We start from the raw sequence: 24,464 nt of genomic DNA on the forward strand, positions 1-24,464 counted from the left end.
CCGTATTCACAGAGCAGAAACCGCGATACTTATATTTAGCCCCGATGTCAAACACACAAACAAAATGTCCATTCACAGTCCACTCTGGAGTAAATTATAAAAACACCACGAACTAGGGGTCGAAGTTTATTGCAGAGCTTCGAAACAATAGGTCTTTTCAATAATCAGGGATATTGTATTTAAGGCCCGATATACGATAAATCATCATTTAAATAATGATAAATCTTAATTTTCTAGTAAACCCAGATAACATTTTACGTAAATATTTTTGTTCATAAAACACTATTTTTTGCATTGAAAAAAATAAGTTTTTCTTCGATATAATTCTATGGTTTTGAAAAGAAAAGAGTTCTCTTTTATATTCTCTTATTCTCACAAATCTTAATTTTCGAATAAACTCAGATAACATTTCACGTAAATATTTTTTTCTTAAAACACTTATTTTTGCATTGAAAAAAATAAGTTTTTCTTCGATATAATTAAATGGTTTTGAAAAGAAAAGAGTTATCCGCACCCCAATGGTGCATAGGGTACTGCATCATATATATGCACTTTTATCTTGATCGATAACTTGAAAGAAAGGTGATCAGCCCACCGCTTCAGGTACTAGTCATGGGTAATATTGAATAAATATCTTAGTGAAAAAAATCTTTTTTATTTATTTGAACCCCCCTGGGAATCGAACCCGGGACCTCCAGAACGGAAGCCGAGCGTGCTGACCATTACACCACAGAGGCGGACGTACATACCATAATCAAATTTTAAAAAGTATTGAATAATAGCATGGCAATGATTACTTGAACTGTACTGAAAACATACTCAAATAAAATGCCTAGATTCCGTGCTATGTCTTATAGATTAGCTACGTTTTTTTTTTAAACAATAATTTAATTAAATTCAACTCCGGCAGGTTTTCAACCCCTGACTATTCCATTTAGTGTGGCCACTATGAACAGTGAATTTTCATGACAAAATTTATAGGTAGTCGGAAAAAGAAAAGGGCTTTGATAAGATATCGGAAAAGTGACGTAATCCGGGGGTGGTACCCGATTGAGTTCGCCTGTTGACGTCATGCGTAAAGGAGGCATTTACGTTTTCATAAATCATCATAATTTAAATACATAACTCAAGATTTTTTTTAAACCAAGTTTTTATACAAAACAAAATATTTTTAAAATTAAAATGTAACTTTGTTTTAAAATCACTATAAATATTTTATTATAACTTAATTATAATGTCTACCGGTTTCGAAGCTAACCGCTTCTTTATCAAGACTGATTAATACTATTATTAATTCGAAGCTAACCGCTTCTTTATCAAAAGAAGCGGTTAGCTTCGAAACCGGTAGACATTATAATTAAGTTATAATAAAATATTTATAGTGATTTTAAAACAAAGTTACATTTTAATTATAAAATGCAAAATCACAATGTTAATGCTTCAAATATAAATTATAAAATATTTTTATACCGCAAAAAGTCAAGTTAATCGCAAAGCAATGCCTACTAGATTTTATTTCCACATCCAGATATTTTCGGTAACTAACCAAACTTACTAAGTAACCATCACGCCAGTTCGCCGCAGGGGTAGGCAGTGAGAAAAGAACGCCACACCACTCGGTCTTTGCAAACATTCTTCGCTTCTTCCATATTCATGCATCTCCTCACACGTACTCGCCGATTATTCCGACCACTTTCGATTATTTGCAATACTTGATCATGGCAAGTTTTCTTCGGTCTTTCTCTGCTCCTTTTTTGCCATGCGTCACTTTGAACTAATGGTTTTCACCTTTTCAAATTTACTGCTTAAAATTAAACTTAGTCACTATTTGTTTCACACAAAAATGATGACCTCAAAGGGTAGCTAGAATCGTCTTGGAACTGGCTCCGAAGCATTGTATGTACGAGTAGGTACAAACATCATTGCATAATATCAGGTACACAATGTGGGTCGATATATTTCCCACTGAAGCGTTTTCATTCCAACTCACGTGGTTTCACTTACACCCCTTCAGACCTGGATTGGATGCGTTCTCCCAGACGAATGTGTGGCAAAACGTTGCTTCATAGATCTTCGAATGGTGATGCAAGGAAAGAATGCAAGGCTGAGATAAGCATTATCAATGGGTTGTTTGAGATGGTTTGGACATGTGAATCGAATGAATGAAGAAAAGAATTAAACAAATTTATGAGGCAAATGTGGTTGGTAATAAAAGCAGAGGAAGACCGGGGATAACTTGGCATGATTTTAATACTTGAGTATTTCAAATACTTGAAAGTGGTCAGGTCAGGAGTCGGCAATAATCGGCATGTACATACGTATGAGAAGATGTATGAATGTGGAAGGGGCGAAGATTGTGTGCAAAAAAAATATTTTTATGTATAAAAGAGTCATTGCTTCCACAAAGGTTACAACCCTCAGTAATGAGGAACAAAATCAGTGTTTGATTTAACGTTTAATACATAAATTAAAATGGAGTTCTACAAATAAAACGCCAAATCTATAAATAAAGAGATATATTAAAGATGTTCAGATTATTTTTAGAGTAGTTAAGATGCAGCATAGGCCACAGGTTTAGACCAACGAACGGTGGTATTTGACCAGAAAATTTCCTGGTACTAACTATATAATATTATACAAATAATATGAACTTTATCAAAAAATCACAATGCGTAAAAAGTTCTAGCGTGGAAGAATTCGCACGAATGAATTAGTTCAGTGTTTATTTTATTCGTCGGGGTATTCATCTAGATCCGGTGGGGGAGTGTTTGGGGGGTCAGCCCCCATATGTCCGATCACTGCAGCGGCGATACGGCACCCATAGCGAGCGGCAGCCCCGAGGCTCCGCCCTTCCATGAAGGCGTAGAGGAAGCCCCCTACGAAAGCGTCCCCTGCACCTACAACAAAATATCTAATTACAATAATCATAATTAAATTACAGTATTTCATGACAAGTCAACAAGTATTTTTCTTGGATACTCTTATATGGAAGTCTGGGCGTTAACAGGGCTTACGACCGTCATAAGCTAGTTAAAGTGATCACTTTACACGAGTGTAACATTTACCAATTCTACCCATGATTGACAACCACAATACTCGAATTCTTGGAAGTTAAGAAGGCGTAGGACACAGCAAATCCCATGATGAAATAAATGTATATATATATATATATATATATATATATATATATATATATATATATATATATATATATATATATATATATATTGTTCGTTTATTATAACACACATTGCATGGTTTGCCGATCAAAGAATGTACGCTGCAGCGATCGACACTTTCCCCGTGTTTCATAACTCCACTAACGTAAAAATTGGATGTCTGAAATGCGGCACCAAAAAACCGAACACAATCCGTTTGCAAACGCACGCCATCGCCGCGTTCACTGTGCACTGCTCACCTACCGACAACTCCGCCAGACTTCGCGCTAAACATTCAGTCTGTTGTTTTATGTAGATTTTATGACATAATTAAACAAACGGTGGGAAATGCGCCCACTCGGCTCGCGTGGCTACAATATATCAAACTAAGCAACACAAATAATCCGGCCCGTTTTTAATTGAGACCCGCCGAAAAGGTGGCCCAAACGAACCGAACCGAAAAGATGTCCAGCGAATTCCTAACGATGTGATATGTCCACATATGTCAAAGAGGAAGCCAAATACTTTATGAAGATTAAAGAAAATCATAGGAATACTCGCATATAACTAACATCTTCCTATTCAAGGGTAGATGTCCGTGACGAAATTAGAAACAATGGAAAGATCCGTGCTTGGTTTAAGCCTGAGGGATAAAGTAAGAAACGAAAAAATCAGGAACAAAACCAAAAAAGCGGATATCACGGATCGCGTGGCAAAACTCAGGTGGTATTGGGCGGGACATGTTACAAAACAGGACCCCCACAAGATGAACACCTAAAATTTGAGATGGAGACATTGGGAGAATAAAATAGGCGTCGGAAGACCTCAAAAAAGATGGTCCGACGACATAGCCGCTATGGGGGGGGTAGAAACTGGCTGCAAACACCAACAGACCGAAGAGAATGGAAGGATACGGAAGAGGCATATATCTAGCAGTGGATGACAGAAGGTTAAAGAAGAAGAAAGAAGAAGCCCGCGAAGAATTTTAGTGGTCACTCCTGACGTCTTAAAGAGGCGATTCTGATCTTAGGATCTGCCTTGAAAAGGTAAAAAGGGGCTAGCAGCCCACAGAAGAGCTTAGAGTCAGTTTATGGACTCCATATGCTCCACATAGGGAGAGGATATGGATAATTGAATGCAGAAAGAACAACATAATATTGGAGATTTTTATATCAACATGAGCATGGACACAATTCTAGAGGAAATATAATGTGTAGATGCAATTGGAAGATAAGAAAATACTATGACAAATTATCTTGTCTGTAATCATAAAAAAAGAGCACTTGTTCTATTATAATAGTGTCGAGTTGTGGTCCCGTGGTTAGTGTCACGGACTCTTGAGTCAGAGTCTCTCGGTTCGAACCCACTCTACCACAATTTAATACCTGTTTCTAATAATGAGCCCCTTGGGCTCACAGAAATAGTATGAAATTGAAGTACATATTCTTGTAAATAATAAAAACACAAATATTTCTCTTTTATAAAAATAAAAAATAAAAATCACAGCGAAGCGCCCTTGAGGTAGTTTTTCATAAAAATGGCGTAAAAAATATAAATAAATATTCGTATTAGCTCACCTGTTGTATCTACGATGTCTTTGGGATCCAACTTCTTCACAGGAATTATTTCTTTACAACTTTCGTTTTTTCCCCAAACCATAATGACGGAATTACAGTCGTTCGTCATCACGACAATTTTCCCAAATCTATTCAAGTAACTGTCTACAGATTCGTCAGATTTTCTATCATCACCCTTGCTCAATTCGTGTATTCTCACCGCACATTCCTCCGCAGTTTCAAGGCCATACCTCTTCCTTCCGAATGCTTGATATTCTTTCGCATTGCCGAAAAGGATATCGGCGCTCTCTGCCATGAATGCTGTTTCTACCGTCAAATCTTCGCAGATGTATCGAGCGCTCAGGTTGAAGGCGAGACACTTCTTCAATCGTGTCTGGACTCGTTCGACCAGATACTGACAGACTGGGAAACGGTTGGGGACGAAGAATCCTTCCACATATATGACCCTGGCTTCTTCTATCAAAGGTTGCAGTTGTACCGATGTCCTCGCGAAGTCCAGGGAGTAATGCAAGGCAGCTCCGACGTTCGCCACAAGGGATCTGTGTACACCGTGGATGAGACAAACGCATCGTCCGTTTGGGTATTGGGGGAGTTCCTGTAAACTGTGCCGTGCATTGCCACAGTTGATAAAAAATTAAGGTTAATAACAAATTATCAAAGTTCAAGACCAAATTGTGCCTAATTGACCCTTCGATGCGTGACCTTTTCACTTCATTAAAAATATCATAATACAGTAAAACCTCGATATGACGGACTATTTGGGGAGAAGTGGTGTCCGTTAAACTCGGGAGACCATTTTATAATAATTGGTTTAAAGTAAATCAATATTATTTAATATGAACACTGTATTTAGAGATATTAATAAGTAAACAATACAAAACACAAACAAATTTCTATTTATTGTCTTCGGACACTCGTAGTGACGACTTTGCTTTCGGTAATCCTGCTTTGAAAAAGAAATTTTTTTTTGCTCTTTTGAAGTTTCATATTTTTTTTTATAGTCAACTCTCTGAAATTATAAAAATGCGTAAAATTTAGTTGAACTTCGTTATATCTGACGAATAGTCAATAATTTGATGGGATTTTTCGCCCGTTATATCCGAAGTTCGTTCAATAGTGTTGCGTTATATCGAAGTTTTACTGTACATAATATACTATACAAGGCTCTTACAACATAATAATAGAAAAAATGTTTATGAAGGTATTATATACATATCGATTCCAATAGCGTTAAGTGTAGATAAATTAGACTTTACTTCTATTCGATAAAAAGATAAATATATACAACATTTTGAGTGTGTCCAAATACTTGTTCACAAAATCTGGATTATCTCCAATTACAGAAGTTATTTTCATATTATTTTTTGATATCTCATCAAAGATGAAGAAGAATGTAAATGCCCAGACTTCCATATTCTTCTTCATCTTTGATGAGATGTCAAAAAATAATATGAAAAAGATAAATACTACTTTGAGTTCTGATCCACTGACATTTTTATTAACCAACTAGTTTCGGCAACAACCTGTTGCCCTCTTCAGGGTTTAATTTATTACTGAATATTTATTACTGAATTAACCTAAAATTAACATTTATTACTGAATAAACCCTGAAGAGGGCAACAGGTTGTTGCCGAAACTAGTTGGTTAATAAAAATGTGAGCGGATCAGAACATAAAGTATTTTTATTTCTCGAAATAATATATCAATATGATCCACAAAGTAAATGTTTTCAATATTCAAAACAACAAAAAAAAACAAAAACAAAAAAAAGATAAATACTACTTGTTTTTGGTAAAATTAACTGACTGACGGTGGATACATGTCCGGTTTAAAATAATGTTAAAGTTAACCCTGGTGAAAAATTTCATCACGCTAAAAAAATATAGCCTGGAACGACACGTTGTGATCGGTAGCCTGGAGGGAAAGAGAGGGAGAGGAAGATCCCCACACGATGGACCGATCAAATTAAGGCAGCAGCAGGCACCTCAGTGGTTGGAGCGCTACGTGCAGCGCAGTCAAGGGATAACTGGAGAAGAGTCATTGCTTCTGCAAGGGTCACAGCCCTCAGCAATGAGGATTAAGACGGAGAAGAAAAGAAGAGAAGAAAAAAAATATGATCCCAATTTTTTTGACAAACCAATCAAATAAAAAAAGTAAGTCTACAAACAGAAATATGCAACCAAAACGATATAATATGAGGGTGTCAGAAGCAAACCTAGAATTATCCAACAAAATCGAAAATTTTGTGATTGGTACGAAAATAAAGTTAAAAAAATAGCTATATTTTAAAACAACAATTTCGCTTTAAAACCCTCCTGAGTACAATTCAAACAATATTCAAACATTATTACAAAATTATTGAATGATCCAGAGTCATTAAGTGGAGGATTCTGATTCTGCAACTAATAGCCTCATACATGATTCGGTTCAGAATTTAATTGAAAATATTTTAAGGCTAAAAAAGAACATCTTCTTCAAATCCTTATCCGCACCCCAATGGTGCATAGGGCACTGCATCATATAAACGCAGTGTTATCTTGATCGATAACACATGAAGGAAAGGTGATCAGCCCTCCGCTTCAGGTACCAATCCAGGGTAATATTGAATAAATATTAGAGTGAAAAAATCACTTACATTTATTTTAGCTTCCCTGGGAATCGAACCCGGGACCTCCAGTACGGTAGCCCAGCGTGCTGACAATTACACTACGAAGGCGGAAAAAGGATATACTGTGGTTAAAGCCCAACATTCGTTGAATCGCATTCATTCCACCGGAGACCACCGGAGAGGTCACTTGTCTGCTCACGCCCGATTTTTTTAAAGAACTACTACTACTGCTACTACCATCACGCCGTTTCCCCGCAGGGGTAGGCAGAGAGGATGCAACGCCACACTCTTCTGTCCTGACATGCACTCCTCGCCTCCTTCACATCCACACATCTGGTCATACATGCCCTCCGATTACGCAGACTTTTGACACCGCCAGATTTTAGATTCTGATTGATCTGATTGTGCCAAGTCTTTTTCGGTCGTCCTCGTTCTGTTTTCCCTCTCACATTCGCCACATATATTTTCTTAGTCATTCTCTCGTTATCCATTCGCTCCACATGTCCATACCACCGCAAAGATGTATATTAGATATTTTGTTTTTTAGAATATATGCAGAAAAAAAAATTATTCTTTGTATTTCTATAACACTTTTCTTTTCAAAACCATATATTTTTTTCGAAAAAAACTTATTTATTCAATACAAAAACGTTGTTTTAAGAAAAAAAACAATGACGTAAAATGTTATCTGGGTTTATTCGAAAATTAAGTTTCGACTTAACGAATGCTGGGCCTTAATATTTCTGACAATCTTTTATAGGTTTATAGGGTAATTTCTAGGATTATAATAGATGGTAGCTTTTCCTTTCCGAATGCCTACATTGTCAGTACCCAGTAATTAAGCTCCGAAAGAATCGCATGGCTCAATATTAAAAAGCAAATTAAAATAACAACTTTTCATTAATTGATTCGGCAGTCACTTTGTGGTAAAATCTATCCATTTATAATTAATGTTTTTCTCAGTAAATAACACTATTTGGTATATCTACTATGTAAAACTCTAATTTCAAATAAAAAATGTAGTAACACACACATACGGTGTTTGAAAATGATGCGGAATGCATCGAAACAAGAATCACAGTAGATTTTAAGAAATAGTGGTATTTACTGAGTAAAACATTAATTGAAAATGAAATAACAAAAATAACATAAAATAACATTGACATAATATGTATATTGACATAAGAACAAGACAACCTTATAGAGTTATACGACAGACTGTGCGGGCGCTCGGAGATCTCGACTACTACAGGGTGGCGCAAAAGTATTCACCCTATCGGAAGATGTCATTACTTTTGCAAATGGCGTCGTGCGTCAGTCATATTTGACGTTTGTGAACTAGACAGCTGCAGTATACAAACATACAGATAAAACGGGCACAAATGTGTATCAAGACTGGCGGCAGCCATCTTTTCCACTTAACAGAAAATTTGTAAAGGTCCCATTAAGGATTTCCATTACTCATTTCTTTTTTATTTAGAAAAAAAGTAATTCAAAAACAAAATTTGGTTGGTTGGAATATATTCATGGCAATAAGCTCGCCTTTGCACTGTAATTTCTTTTCTGTATATGAAGTTTAAATAAATAAAAAAAATGATGATTAATTTTGCGCCAGCCTGAATCAGTTTGTATACTGCAGCTATCCAGTTCACAAATGCCAAATATAATTGACGTAAGACGCCATTTGCAAAAATTTTAACATCTTCCGACAGGGTGATAAATTTTGCGCCACCCTATATGTTTATTTTACCTGACACAATGTTGCATTTTTACGAGTAGGTGTTGGCTATAATGGCAATTAATATAACCTGTAATTACCGATCACCTTATTAAGTCATTTCAATCATCCATTCGATCACCTGATAATATAGAATAATGCGATTATGACAAACTCAACATGTCAGATAATTTTTTATGGCAATTATTCGTTCTAAGTAAGGCAGAAATGACCATTATTGAGTTCTTATTGGTCTCGCTTCCTGTAATTTCCAATAGTTTTATTTTATACTTATAAATTAGACAATCGATTGTATGAAGCTGATGTGTACCCATGGAAAACGTAGAAAAAAATAAATGTACAGGGAAAAATATTTATGTATCTGAAAAAAGTAAAAGTAACACCTGTAACTGACTATAAAATGAATATATTTTTTTCTATATATATGAACCAATTCAGAAACATTGTTCTTGAATCACTAGAGCTTCACTACAGACATCTATTGGTGAGATGAAGAAAAGCTTTTTATTAAGTAGAAACTCTTATATTAGTATGTGAGGTCCGAATCCTGGATTATAATCACACACATCGCTCACTTCTTTCAAGAACTTCATAAATCAAAAAACTTAATTTTTCAGGAGAACGTTTTTAAAGTTTAAAAATATAATACAATGTATTAAAAATAAATATGAAGCCACTTACTGAACTTTTTACAATGCAACAACTCTTTTTAGGTAAAACCTGAAGGTTTTTTCTCTATTTTAAAAATATTTATTATATTTTAAAAAAATAATTAAACAATACCTTTTCTTCAAAATGCAAAAACAACATTTTCTGCCCTGTAGCGGGTAAATATTAAGTTTAAAATATGCCTCTTTTACTGGGATAAAGTACATTTTCTGGGCATTCCGAAAACATGCCCAACTCAAAATTTACGATTTTTGATTTATGACGTTCTTGAAAGGAGTGAGCGACATGAGAAACGCCGAAAAATGTCATGTTTATTTTTTATTATTTAGCTTATAATTTCACCAGTTAATTTATTTACAACATTTTGAGTGTGCCCAAATACTTATTCATAAATCTGGATTATCTCCAATCACAGGAGTTAATTTTCATATTGGAAATCTAAGCATATTTCTTTATTTATAAAAAATCAAATAGTTGATAATTTTAGTGTGATGTACGCGAGAAAACGAGGACAGGATTAAGGGCAATCATGCAATTTGACAGGTGAGCAGTGTCGTAAATGGGAATGAACCGTATGTAAAATAATAATTCAATATTTAGTTAATGTGGTCACATTTTGGGGGGTGTAACGTATAATGGTGTAATCCATAGGTCGGCAAACTGGGGCTCCGGAGCCACGTGCGGCTCTTTGATCTTTAACCTGGAGTGAGTTTTTTTTTAAATATTTTTTTACTTTTAATAATTTATATCATAATAATAATAATAAAACCCTTATCCGCACCCCAATGGTGCATAGGGTACTGCTTCATATAAACGCAGTGTTAAAATTGATCGTTTACACATGAAGGAAAGGTGATCAGCCCTCCGCTTCGGGTACCATTCCAGGGTAATATTGAATAAATATTACAGTGAAAAAATCACTAATATTTATTTGACCCCCCCTGGGAATCGAACCCGGGACCTCCAGAACGGTAGACGAGCGTGCTGACCATTACACTACGGAGGCGGACAATTTATATCATAGTCGATGCTATAAGCAACATATTTTCTTGAGTAAAAAAAAACCTTTACACAAGTTAACATGATTTATCGCAACATTGGCAATTCTGACATAAATCATGTTTTAAACATGTTTTGGTATATATCACGTCATAAATCATGTTTTGTATTGGTCGTACATATACGAACATACTCCTGGAAAGGTTACTTACTTATAACCCTATCCGCACCAAATGGTGCATAGGGCACTGCATCGAATTGACGCAGTGTTATCTTGATCATTACTTACATGAAGGCAAGGTGATCACTCTTGCGCTCTTGCGGAAAGGTTAAGTGCGGCACAAATATCCGTGAGAAGGCTCTTCGACTCTACGTATTCATGTGAACAATCTTTTTGAAGCATGAAACTTATTATGAGCAAACTGATAAATCGTCTGAGAACCTGGAAACGTGCTAAAAATAACGACGCAAAAACCTGACTTGATCACACTTTCAAAGGAGACGCAAGGACATTATTCACAATAAGTAGTGTTCTTATGGACACAATCAAAAGATTTTTTGTCAAAAAATAAAATCCTTGTTTTGTGTGAAATCAAGTTTTATTGAGTATACCCATAATTTTATATTTATATCTTAAATTATAATTACTCTTAAATTATTACTATATTATAGTCTGGAACCATCCACACTCCCCAACATCGTACTGTACGACCGACCCCATGGTAGACGACTCCCGGGCAGACCACCAAAGAGATGGATCGATAGCTGGGAATCTACATCGCAGGAGGCTAATCCCTTTTAAAACCCTACACCAAGAAGAAGAAGAAGAAGAATTATAATTAAGGTGTACTGGAATTGCAAAAAGATTTGGTTCACAAGAAAAATTTTAATCGTTGTAAACATTTTTTACATTTTTTAAAAATATTTTTTGACATCTCAAACACATGAAGAAGAATATGGAAGTCAATTCATCATAGATCTCTCTAGTGAAGTTCTAGTAAAGTCAAACACTGTGTTTCCAATATATCTAGAAGTTCCAATAATTTTAGTAGTGTGGTTGTCAATCATGGGTAGAATTGGTGAATGTATCACGCGTGTAAAGTGATTTAAACTTAAACCAGCCTATGACGGTCGTAAGCCCCGTAAATGCCCAGACTTCCATATCCTTCTTCATCTATGTCGAAAATTTTAATTTTTTGTAATGTGCAGAAGAATTTGAGTATTGTGGTTGTCAATCATGGGTAGAATTGGTGAATGTTACACTGTGTAACGTGATTTACACTCAAACCAGCCTATGACAGTCGTAAGCCCCGTAAATGCCCAGACATCCATATTCTTCTTCATGTATGTCGAAAAATTTTAATTATTGTAATGTGCATATTTTTGCTCTTTGGCTAATAAGTTGGCGACCACTGGTGTAATCAAAGTACAGTGGCGGGCAAGTTTAGTGTATTGACACGGGGGCAGAGGGTCCAGAGTTGAAAGTTTCGTAATAATAATCGTTATTGTCCCTACAGATTTCGTAGAATCGCTTCATCGCCAGTAGTGGTAAGCGGCCGCAATCATTTTTGATAGCTTTTTACAACCAAACCCCAGTGCACTTGGCAATAATAGGTCTATATTGAAAGCTGTCCCACCGCATGCCCAGATCTGATACAGAAGCATCTAGGCTTCCTGACAGATCTGCTCTTGCAAAGCATTTTTTTTATCTAAGTTGCTAAATTTATTGAAAATGTGATACAACATTAAGTTGTATCCCGATTTTACTGTGATTTTACATTTAAAAGCTTTCAAAATCCCTGTCACTGCAAATCTAAACAAATACAAGTTTATAAATCCATCACCAAATTTTCTAGAAGTACCCCGGTGTAGGCAGTGAAAGGGATTAGTACTTAGTTAGTCAGTTAGTCAGCTAGATCCGATTCCGACCCGATGCTGGCCGGTACACAGACGCCCACAACCCCGATCAGCACAGCAGACAGACACGGAATAGTGCAAAGACATTATAGGCAATAATAGGTCTTTCGCAATTTCTGAATCCTCGCTGTCTTCTTTTGCTATAGGTTCTTTTTCTTTTCTAGCCTTCTGTCTCCCACTGCTGGATATAGGTCACTTCCTTGTGTGTGTGTATATTTACGTGTATATTTTTTTAACAAATAAAGAGGTATTTATACGAATGTGAAATTTTCTACCTACTTTGTAATACTCGTATATGAATGACTTGGTGTACAAAGAATCTACAATTATTTTACCTCTAGTTGTTGGTATTTTTTTGGAAATATAAATCAGAGGTAAAATAAATATGAACAGTAACTGTTCCGTAAAATTCCCAAATAAAATAAAATAATACAAATAAATAAACACATAGTACGAGTAATAAAATGAACTTAATTGAAAATCACGTTTTCAGTATGTACTTCAAGAAGCGCCCTTGAGGTAGTATTTTACGAAAATGGCGCTGTATAAATCATCCAAAATTATTTATTTATTACTTATTCTGTATATTTGAATGACTTGATTTGACTGTTCTTTAAAAAATAATTAAATAAATTCCCAAATAAAATAAAAACTTATGATTTTTTTTAACTTTAATAATCGTTCATATTATAAGATACCACGAATGCGAAAGGCATGTGCGAAGGCATAAACTTATAACTTACTTAGATCAAATTATCTCCGACATGCGTTATAGCGAATACACCGAGTTGAAGAGACGAGCTGAGAATAGAAACGGATGAAGACTGACCATGAAAGAAACAAACCGATCATCACACAGATTGTAACCCACGAAGATGATTTCACAGGATGTCCCTTATTTTGTCTGGGCATGACCAATTTTTGAAATGGAGAGATTTATATTAGAAGCAGAATGTGCAAAAGAGGGTATTGTTGACAAAAGTTGACAAAAACTTATGAGGCAGTGGGGCATAAGGATCTATCGGATTTGGTGGTGTCTTAATCGGGAAATGTGACAAGACAACTAAATGAGCTATGTGACAAATCTTGACTGATGGATATAAACTAAATATGCTTTAAATATTTGCACATAATACATAATAGGCAAGGAAAATTTTCTAAGGCAACTTCTTCAACCCCTTATCCACACCCCAATGGTGCATAGGGCACTGCATCACATAAACGCAGTGTTATCTTGATCGTTAACACATGAAGGAAAGGTGATCAGCCCTCCGCTTAAGGTACCAGTCCAGTGTAATATTGAATAAATATTGAGAGTGAAAAAATCACTTATATTTATTTCCCCCCCCCCTGGGAATCGAACCCGGGACCTCCAGAACGGTAGCTGAGCGTGCTGGCCATTACGTTACGGAGGCGGACTAAGGCAACTAACAAATATAAAAATGAAAATAATATTTTTCTAAATAAAATAAAAAACCCACAAAGGAAAATCATAAGATTTTTTTATTTATTTATTGTTTCGGCATTAAATTTGTGGTAAGACATGTTACAATGATTAAAGAAAACACTTGTTTTATACCACTTGAGTTTTATTAAAGACTACTAGTTTCGGAAGCTTAACTTCCATCATTCAGGTCTGAATAATAACTCAAGTGGCATAAAACAAGTGTTTTCTTTAATCATTATAAGATTTTTTAATAAAATAAAAAGTTTCACAAGTCCACTGTGTCTGGGCAGGTCGGCTCGGCTTAGTGGGGAATGGCAGGTGATGTCGCGCTCCGCTACCCTCGCCGCTCCGGGGTCAAATCCCGCCTAGTAATAATAATAAACTACTCTTTACCTTTACTCGAATCTTATTATTACTATCGCCATTACGGCGCATGCGCCGCGACACTTCCAAGAGGCCCCATCTCACAAAACCCGCTCACTCCACTATTCAATATCTTACACCAAACATGAATTTAATCACAACATTGTGAGTGTGTCCAAATACTTCACAAATCTGGATCGTATTATCTCTCTGGAGGAATATCTAATTTAACACACTCAACCTATAAAGGATTGTGTAAGACTCGTTTTGTGTTTATAAAAGCCGATATAATAAATATTTTCATTCGTCATTTTCTTTTGCGAAATTCGCCTTCGTAAAAGCGTCGTTTTCGTAAGTTGGTAACGATTGACGTCATAGAAACGAATCAACACTATTACAGCTCTATAAAGCAGGTACATAAAGGGATACGCCCCATAACACACCCGATGAGGTAAAATTTGATGACGTATAGCGGTGTCCGTTTTTCGCTTTATTAAAAATATCTAAAGTTTAAACCTTCATATCTCCCTTATTTCTCTACAGATTTCAATAAGAATGTTACCGATAGTCTTGTGATTATTTCATATTAATTTATTAGCCAATAATAACACATCATGGGAATGATCCATTAGGAGTTATTTTTTACATTATTCTTTGACATCTCAACAAAGATCAGCTTTTCTGAAAGTGAGCGATAATGCCCCCTTGTACGCGCTGGCAGATTGTCCGCCTCCGTAGTGTGATGGTCAGCACACTCGGCTACCGTGCTGGAGGTCCCGGGCTCGATTCCCAGGAGGGGGAGTGAAAATAAATATTAGTGATTTTTTCACTCTAATATTTATTCCAATATTACCCTGGACTGAAGCGGTACCTGAAGCGGAAGGCTGATCACCCTTCCTTCATGTGTTAACGATCAAGATAACACTGCGTTTATAGGATGCAGTGCCCTATGCACCATTGGGTGCGGATAAGGATAAGAAGAATATTTACTCAAGAGGCTTGTACATTTTCGCGTTAGCTTTCACAAGCTTGACGAGTACGGGTATGTAACTCTGAGTGCCTTAGTCATAATATATCAGTATAAAGGTTTGAAGATGAAGTAAGCGCTGGTGGCCTAGAGGGGGGCGGAAAAGGGGCCCAGAAAAAAATGGTGGGTAAAATGGAAGAGTAAATTCAAACCGGATATCAACAAACTTGTTAAAAATCATCAGATTCATCCTTCAAATTAGATTAATTTTAAAATTAAAATTAATTATGTTTGTTTTTATTTGAATAAAATATACTCTTAATTTTATAAAGTTGCGTTTTAATTGCTCCCACTGGTAAAAAAAAGTGTCGTTTAGAATGAAAGTAATGAATCTCACTGTAGTAAAGTTAAAAAAATTTAAGGGTAATAATTGATTTTCAAAGTGGGCGATAGACGAAATAAGTTTGAGAAGCACTGACATGGATGAAGAAGAATATGGAAGTCATCTCACTATAGATGTCTCTAGTGGAGTTCTAGTGAAGTCAAACACTGTGTTTCGAGTTTGATCAATATACATATGTAGAAGTTCCAAGAATGTGAGTAGTGTGGTTGTCAATCATCGATGAAATTAAGAAAGGTGTGTTGAGATGATTTGTATGTGTGGAACGAATGAGCGAGGAAAGAACGGTAAAACAAATTCATACGGCGAATGTTATTGGAAAAAAGAGTAGAGGAAGACCGAGAAAAACTTGTCACGATCATGCATATAAAATGCTTGCAAGTGTCAGGTCAGGAGTCGAAATAATCGGCGAGTACGTATCAGGGGATGTATGAATGCGGAAGAAGCGAAGAATGTTTGCAAAGACAGAGGGGTGAGGCGTTCTATCTCTCTGCCTATCCCTGCGGAGGGGCGAGACGGTTAGTTATTTAGTTAATAAACAAAATCAAAATATATAAAACTTGTGTGCGACCCATCATGACATATCGCTCACTCCTTTCAAGAACGTCATAAATCAAAAATCGGCAATTTTCAGTTGTGCATGTTTTCGGAATGCCCAGAAAATGTAGTATATCCCAGCAAAAGAGGCATATTTTTAACTTAATATTTACCCGCTATAGGGCAGAAAATATTGTTTTTGCATTTTGAAGAAAAAGTATGGTTTAATTATTTTTTTTAAATATAATTAATATTTTTTAAATGGAGAAAAAACCTTCAGGTTTTACCTAATAAGATCTGTTGCACAGTAAAAAGTTCAATAACTGGCTTGATATTTATTTGTAATATATTGTGTTATATTTTTAAACATTAAAAACGTTCTCCTGAAAAATCAAGTTTTTTTTTATTTATGACGTTCTTGAAAGGAGCGATATGGGATCGAACGCAGAGCGGACACACCGCAGTAACCAAAAACGCGCTAAGACTCTAAGAAGCATATCTGGCAAGAGTCTACGAGATAGAATAAGGAACGATCGAAGATGTCGTTAGGTGGGAAGGCAACGAAGAAGACAATGGTATGCGCATGTGAGGGAAATGGAACCATCCAGACTCCGCCATATTGCCCGGCACGGCTAACTCCAACGTAGATCATCAAAGAGATGGATTGACAGCTGGGAATCGACATCGCAGGAGGCTAATCCCATTTTAAAACAGGCCACAATGCCTATACAAAGAAGAAGAAGAATGAAAAATTAGTACAAAATTAACTTACAACATTTTGAGTGTGTCCAAACACTTGTTCACAAATCTGGATTATCTCCAATTATAGGAGTTATTTTTCATATTATTTTTTGACATCTCATCAAAGATGAAGAAGAATATGGAAGTCTGGGCATTTACGGGGCTTAAGACTCATGGATAGAATTGGTGAACGTAACACGTGTGATCACTTAAACCAGCCTATGACGGTCATAAGCCCCGTAAATGCCCAGACTTCCACATTCTTCTTCATCTTTGGTGAGATGTAAAAAAAATAATATGAAAAATTAACTTTATTACAATTACGTTTGTCCGCCTCCATGGTGTAAAGGGTAGCGTGTTTAGCTACCGTGCTGGAAGTCCCGGGTTTGATTTCCAGGGGGGTTGAAACGAAAATAAATATTAGTGATTTTACACTCTAATATTTATTTAATTTTACCTTGGACTAGTCCCTGAAGCGCAGGAGAAATCGACTTACCTTCATGTAAGTAATGATCAAGATTACACTGCGTCAATACGATGCAGTGCCCTATGCACCATTGAGTGTGGATAAGGGTTAGAAGAGAAGAAGGCAATTACGTTACAATCAATAAGCCCTGTTTTAGAAGGCATGGGGAATGGTTCCATTGCCTTACCATCTTCAGGGATGCACTCTAAAACCTCGTTGCTCCCATATACAATATTCAACCACCTGCCATCGTTCTTGATCAGCCTGCTGAGCTAAAATATAACCTCCAAGCGCTATTAAAAATGTTTAGATTTTTAAAAATCAAGTTAACAATTTTTTATATGAAGTTAACCTTTAGTTCTTCGGGTCGACCAAAAATCGCATGTGTTGGACATTTTGTGTAGTTTTGAGTGTGTAAATGGTGCTATGGTGGTGAAGGGTGGTATTGTTTGCATGCTGTTGTAGTGATTGTCCTGACGAAGAGACGGGTACGTCTCGAAACCGGTAGACATAAAAATCTCGGTGAGTGGTTATATACTAATATTATTGACATTTTTGTAAAAAAAAAAAGTAAAAATGAATAACCACAAACTAAATGCTTTAAATATTAATAATATTGAGAATTTGCATTTTTTTATTTTATGCTCAAATATTTTTTAAGAAAGCAAAAGAAAAGACTTGACTGAATTCAAGATCAAAGCACCCTTGTACATATTATTGCTAGAAATAATAGAACTTTATTTATCATTTGGATTTTTTCCCATATTATTTTTGAAAAAAAAAACAATGATTCGAACTGTACTGTATTTTTTATATTTTATGAATTAGTTAATACACAAAATACCTACCATTTTTGTGTCTGATTTGATCACAATAAAAATAATCCTTTTTATAGTATGTGACAACTTATTTATAGGTTGACATTACAAAAAGTAACAATTAAGCAAAAATAGAACTCAATCTTTTTTCACTACAAAAAATGTGTTTTCAGAATGCCCCTTGCACTTCTGTTTAAATATCTGAATACTACATTTGTATTGAAAACATATTGATAGAATTTTTTTTTAAATCATCTCACTTTTTTCATTGTGTTTTAAGTCATGTGTATATATACCATATGATTCTTAGAAGTATGGATCCTTACTTGAAGGTTTGGAATATAGGTGAATAAATAGTTATTTCTAGTTTGAAAATGTTTCCCATATTACAACTATAAAATTAAATTTAAATAAATTTTATAAATTTTTTCTTTTGGCATATCACAACTAAAAAATGAGAGGCAATTTTTTAAATATTTGTTTGTATACCTAAACCAACATTACCAGAGGCAATACCTACTCTCTTTGTACATGGTACTTCTACTACTTCAAACACCTTGTATTTTATTATGTGGTGTTTTTATTGTATTTCCATAAAACCTGAGTCTTAAACCATAAGGTTAGTCACAACTGAAAGTATGTTCTTTCAATCCACCTCATAGACTGTGTTCTCAGCTAATCTTTTCTTCCTTAAATCGAGGACAATGTACAATAGTCATTATATTGCTCGATTCAACTGTTCCAATCAATATCTTCTTGGATATGTAGTATGTACTATAATTCTTAATTATGTACCAACTTTAAGTGGTGTAATTGCAAAAGTAAATGGTAGATTGATTTGGGAATTTGGTAGGTGTATAATGTTGTCTTCGGGTGAGATACAAATACAATTCCAGGAGTATTTGTTTGTATATATGTATGTTTGATACCAAGAAAAGTTGTATTTAAGCACTTGTATATGAACATCTATAGAAATCTACCATAATGGGAATGTCTAAATGTGAAGTCGAGGAATAGTGACTTATTTGAAGGTAAAACACTCGAGTGACACAAAATGGGGTAAAGATAAAGTGTATGTTCTGTTCGGCAACATTTTTATTTATATGTCGATAATACAAAAAATATACAAAAAACAATAGCATTGTTTATTTTGAATTAGCTGAAAACAGCCAATGGATTGAGGAGTCATCGCCCAACCTTAGGAACTTGAGTATCATGAAGTGAATGCAGCAGTGTCGGAGTGGAGGGAATGGCAATCAAACAAAGTGTTATGCATCCAACAGTCTAGTTTATTGTACACCACGAACTGGTTCGTATCGTATAGGCAAGGCACTCCAGTCTACCATGGGGCATGCCGCAAACTGACAGCGAGACATTTACTCCCGATAATACTTGCACACATCCTTCCGCTCAATACGACTAATAAATTATATCTCGATTCAAAGAAAAACAGCCAATATCAGATTCAAAAAGGTACAAATTCATTCGTTTTAACATTATGCAAATTGCTGTACTGAGAAAATCAACTAACGGTCACATGTGATTCATTTTTTAACTTTACAAAACCAAAACTAATATTGTCCAAGTTGTGCATAAACAAAAAGGTTTTTTTTTAATAATACAAATTCATAATTATGTCATTTCAATGCGTAGTAATATAAATATATATATATAATTTCCATATTCACAACAATAACATTTATTTCACTGAAAGAAGTGCATTAAAATAGTAATATTCAACACATAGATTCACTAAAGATAAGCTTAAACCGAGGCAACTGTACAACATAATTTTCATTACAAATGAATCACTTGGAAAATGTTTAGAATACAAGATGAACAAAATAATAATCCAACATTACAAGTTGCGGGAGAGACAGTTGAGAGTGCAATCACTCCGGTAATACTGGGTACACTACATTCACTCCGACAATAGTACTAAATAAATGTGGATGCTGTCAATTTGCAGCATAAAGTATAATATTATAGTTTTTAGAAGATGACACAATAACATATCAAATTCTGGCAAATAAAAGAATGAACGTGTCTGGCAAACAAAACTTGTCCTTTGTGGAATTGTATTCTGGGAAAATGTGACGGAAGATTTGTGTAAAACACAAAGTTTGTCAGATAAACGTGTCTAAAGTACTCCATGATAAATAAATAAAGGATATAGTTAAATATCTAATAAATACCTAATATGATACTATGTACACAATAATATTATATGTATGTATATCGTAACACTAGCGGGCCGGGTGGATCGCCGGGCCGCTTCGAGGCAAAACATATCTTACAAGAGGAAATCCGCGATACACCAATATATTTATATATTTCATTTTATACAAACAACGTTCCTCGTAATGTCCTCGTACTCACTCTAGGAGACAAACATACGGCTGGTAGAATAAGGAGTTAACAGCAACTTGGTACAAGTGGCGGAGTGTATTTACAGGAAGCGAGACGAGAATCTTGCACAAAACTCCGTAACAATATCGGGAAGGCTTCAAACAAGCGGAAATACATATTTCTTCAATAAATACAAGCGACGCGAGTGGAATTTTAAGGCAGTATCTTATAATCGAATTATGAAGAGAATCCAACAACGGATTAAGGCCATCATTATTCCGAGTAAAGTTCATTAAAAATGTAATATATTTGGTATTACTACTTAAAGCTTTCCACGTTATTCCATATTCCAGGCGAATACCACCGAATACTTCCGAGGCACAATTAATCTTAACCCTACATTATCGTATCGAGACTAATACAAGAACTAAGCGTTAAAATTACTGTTCACTCCCGGGGTACGCGGGGTACGCGGGCTTCGGGGAACATCCATCCACTGGCACTACACTATCCGACAACACTGTCAAGTGGTAAAAGTAGCCTATGCCTGCAGCGTCCGCACAGTCCGGCGCGCACCGACGCAGTACCAGGCGACGTACCAGGGCAGCACGCGCGCCGCCCGCAGCAGGGCCCCGGCGGGCGCCGAGGCGGCGCCGCTGAGCGCCGCGCGGGCGCCGCACCACGCCAGCGCGCGCGCGCTGTTGGCCGCCGCGCCGCCCGCGCGCCATGACGCCCTGCAACACGGAGCGGAGCAGTGGGAGCGGTGGCAGCGGTGAGAGCGCTAGCGCGGCTAGGCCGCGTCGGGCCGCTTGCCGCGCGCGCGCGCGCGCATCATGGTGGCCGCCAGCAGCAGCGCGAGCGCCACCATCATGCCCGCCACGGCGCCGCCCGCGATGGACGCCTTCTCCAGCATGAGCCGCGAGCGCGACAGCAGGTACGAGCCGTCCAGGTCCTTGTACTCGCAGCGCTGGCCCACGAAGCCGTCCTTGCACTCGCAGTTGTACAGCGGGTTGTCCTGGATGATGATGGTGAAGCACTTGGCGTCGTTGAGGCAGTAGTACTCCGAGTAGGGGTGCGGGCACTTGTAGGTGGGGAACGTGACGTTGGTGCGCGGCGGCGGCGGAGCGGGGGGCGCGGCGGGAGCCGCCGGCCTGGCGGGCCGCTTGGAGATGGAGCTGGAGCAGGCGGCCGCGGGCCGCAGCAGCGCCAGGGCCGCCAGCCCCGCCAGCAGGAGCGCCACTAGCGAGCGCATGACGAGGGCCTCCGGCTCGATGCTCGGCCGCCCGATTCTGACATCGATGACGGTCGGCCCAGATCCGTGCAGCGGTGGACCCGATCACTTTCCGAATACCAAACTATCATCTCGGACTTGGGGACGGGACCGCCGTAACGCTTCGGAATGCATCGTTTATCTCGATCGTTCCTACTTTCGATCGCTCGATCAGAACGAACGCGTACAGTACATCGCGTAGGTTTATCGAAATCCCACTCGAGACGCGATGCGAGTTCGCGTATTCGTATTTCAGATTGTTAAAAGTTCGAATAATTACACTCGAAACGATATTAACTAGTTTTCGGACGGCACAGACACGACGAGACACTTTCGCGACCAAAATTACACAAAATGGTGTTGGAAGTACACAGAATGTTGTCTATGAACTCGGTGGCAGAAGGGCGTTTTACTACATCCGCCATCTGCCGGCAGAGACGGAGAATGAATGGCAAGAAAGTGTGGGTTAACGGTGTACCGGACCGCTGCTGGCGTAGTGGTGACCCACACATGCGCATTGGCGCTCGAGCCCGCCCCCCTACTCCTGTCCGTACACACTAACTCACACTCACGACACAACCGTGTACCTACCTACACTCCGAGTTACGTACGTACAATGTTACATTATTATACAAGTAGAATTCCAATCGCAACTCATTCCGAATTCCAATAAAGCCTTATTTCAGCAATTCATAAGTGAAACATTGGAACCATTGGAACTCAGCGTGGGTACATTTCCTATGAAACCGTTCCATTTGTCAATTCATAAATTTAAAATCTTTTTTCAAATAAATAATGTAGGAAAACAAGGAAAAATCATTTTTCTGAAATCTATTAATCAACATGAATTAAACAAAATAAAAATATGATACAAACATTTACTGCTTACCTTGGAGATATATCTTCTAAAATAGCGTCTATAACCTCTGATTCGATTTCTCTTTGGTCGTCCTCTAACAAATTATATTTCTTCAACAAACTGGAATCATTTATACATACAGATATATCCATCAAAGGATTTCCGAAAGCAAGGAGCAACGGCTTCATTTTAAAATTAAATGTATTAACAATATTTTCTTAGATCGAATATGATATCAATACTTCAGTAGAAACACTATGCACTTAATTATTCTGTGAAGCCTTTGATCTATGTTATATACGCATTATCACAAAAAAATCGATCAATTACACGATGCTAATTACGTTTAATTATTTTTACTTATAAAATGACATTCAAACGTCATACATTTTTTGCGATGTTTATGATTTAAGCGCATGCGCAAAATATTGCAACTTGCAACCTCAGTGCCTTCTAGATAAAAAAAATCTGAATCCCTAACGATTTAACATTTTTGTCAACTTTTGAATAAAGGAAATTAATAATTAATTAAATTAAATTGTTACTAGTTCATTATATTATATCGGTGATAGGTTTTATCTCTTTAAGTAAAAAAATTATGTTTTTCGCAGATACCTACTTTGTGGCATATTTTATAAACTTTATAAAATAAAACAACTTTGTTTTTAATCACTTTTTATTCGTACATTTTTTCTCCAACCGGTTTCGACAAGAATCTTGTCATCATCAGGGTTAAACATGTACACGTTTAACCCTGATGATGCTACATTTAAAGGCTACATTTCAAATATCGTACAAAAATATATGCCGCATCCTTAAAAAATTCACTTTTTTTAAGTAGCACCTGATTTTTCTGTTCCAACAGTTCCTTTTCGGTCCCTGGTTTTAAATCTATTGAATTGTAGAAACAAAACAGAAATTACATTTATTACACTCGATGTTTCATTTTATGAAATTGACACTTTATCTAAAATTATTGGAATGAAACATATAGGAACAAAGCTTTCTTCACTTGAGTCAAGTTCCAATTGCTCACCTGGTCCAGTGCATTGGTAGGAAAAGTGTGGCTCGGGTGGCGCATACGCCTCTTTGACCCTTAAGTGCGGCTCTGGCACAAATATCCGCAGGAAGGCTCTTTGACTCATGTTCGCATTTGTGGGAACAATTTTTTTTGAGCATGAACCTTATTAAAAGCAAACTGAGAAATCGTCTCAATAATAAGAACCTGGAAACATGCTAAAAATAACGACATACAAATCTGACTTGATCAAACTTTTGAAGAAGATGCAAGGACATTATTCGCAATTAGTAGTGTTCTTATGGACACCTTACTTTCAAAAGATTTTTTACCAATGAATAAATTGCCTATTAAGTGTGAAATCGAGTTTTATTGAGTGTACCCGCAATTCAATAAAGACCTAAAATTATAATTAAGGTGTATTAGAATTGGAAATAGATTTGAATAGAGGTATTTTTAAATCGTAATGTGCATATTTGGCTCTTTGGCAAACAAAAGCCCTAGTGTATCTTTGTAGAGAATGGGAGAAGCATTATCATTTGTATTGTTTATAACATACAAGG

The 24,464-nt window shown here is 36.6% G+C and overlaps 2 protein-coding genes across 3 annotated transcripts; both read right to left on the reverse strand.

Annotated features, from left to right (window-relative positions):
* Positions 1 to 1,385: 1,385 nt before the first annotated feature.
* On the reverse strand, positions 1,386 to 23,356 carry LOC148303953 (uncharacterized). 2 transcript variants are annotated; one of them, XM_088269081.1, is made up of 4 exons: positions 22,914 to 23,356; positions 21,354 to 21,488; positions 4,736 to 5,337; positions 1,386 to 2,897 (listed from the first exon to the last, which is right to left on the reverse strand). In XM_088269081.1, the coding sequence occupies exons 1-4, from the start codon at positions 23,069 to 23,071 to the stop codon at positions 2,728 to 2,730; spliced, it is 1,065 nt and encodes a 354-aa protein (XP_088125207.1). In that variant the 5' UTR covers positions 23,072 to 23,356; the 3' UTR covers positions 1,386 to 2,727. The 2 variants fall into 2 exon arrangements, with proteins under 2 accessions (XP_088125207.1, XP_088125208.1); XM_088269082.1 differs by lacking the exon at positions 21,354 to 21,488 and having other exon boundaries at positions 1,388 to 2,897; positions 22,914 to 23,346.
* Positions 19,674 to 22,762, reverse strand: LOC148303954 (protein spitz-like). Its single transcript, XM_088269083.1, has one exon. It carries the CDS (start codon positions 22,004 to 22,006, stop codon positions 21,545 to 21,547), a length of 462 nt encoding a protein of 153 aa, XP_088125209.1. The 5' UTR covers positions 22,007 to 22,762; the 3' UTR covers positions 19,674 to 21,544.
* Positions 23,357 to 24,464: the final 1,108 nt, after the last annotated feature.

Source organism: Brachycentrus maculatus, unplaced genomic scaffold (assembly GCF_059751285.1).
Source record: "Brachycentrus maculatus isolate JH-2025_06_01 unplaced genomic scaffold, ASM5975128v1 h1tg000337l, whole genome shotgun sequence".
Classification (NCBI taxonomy): domain Eukaryota; kingdom Metazoa; phylum Arthropoda; class Insecta; order Trichoptera; family Brachycentridae; genus Brachycentrus; species Brachycentrus maculatus.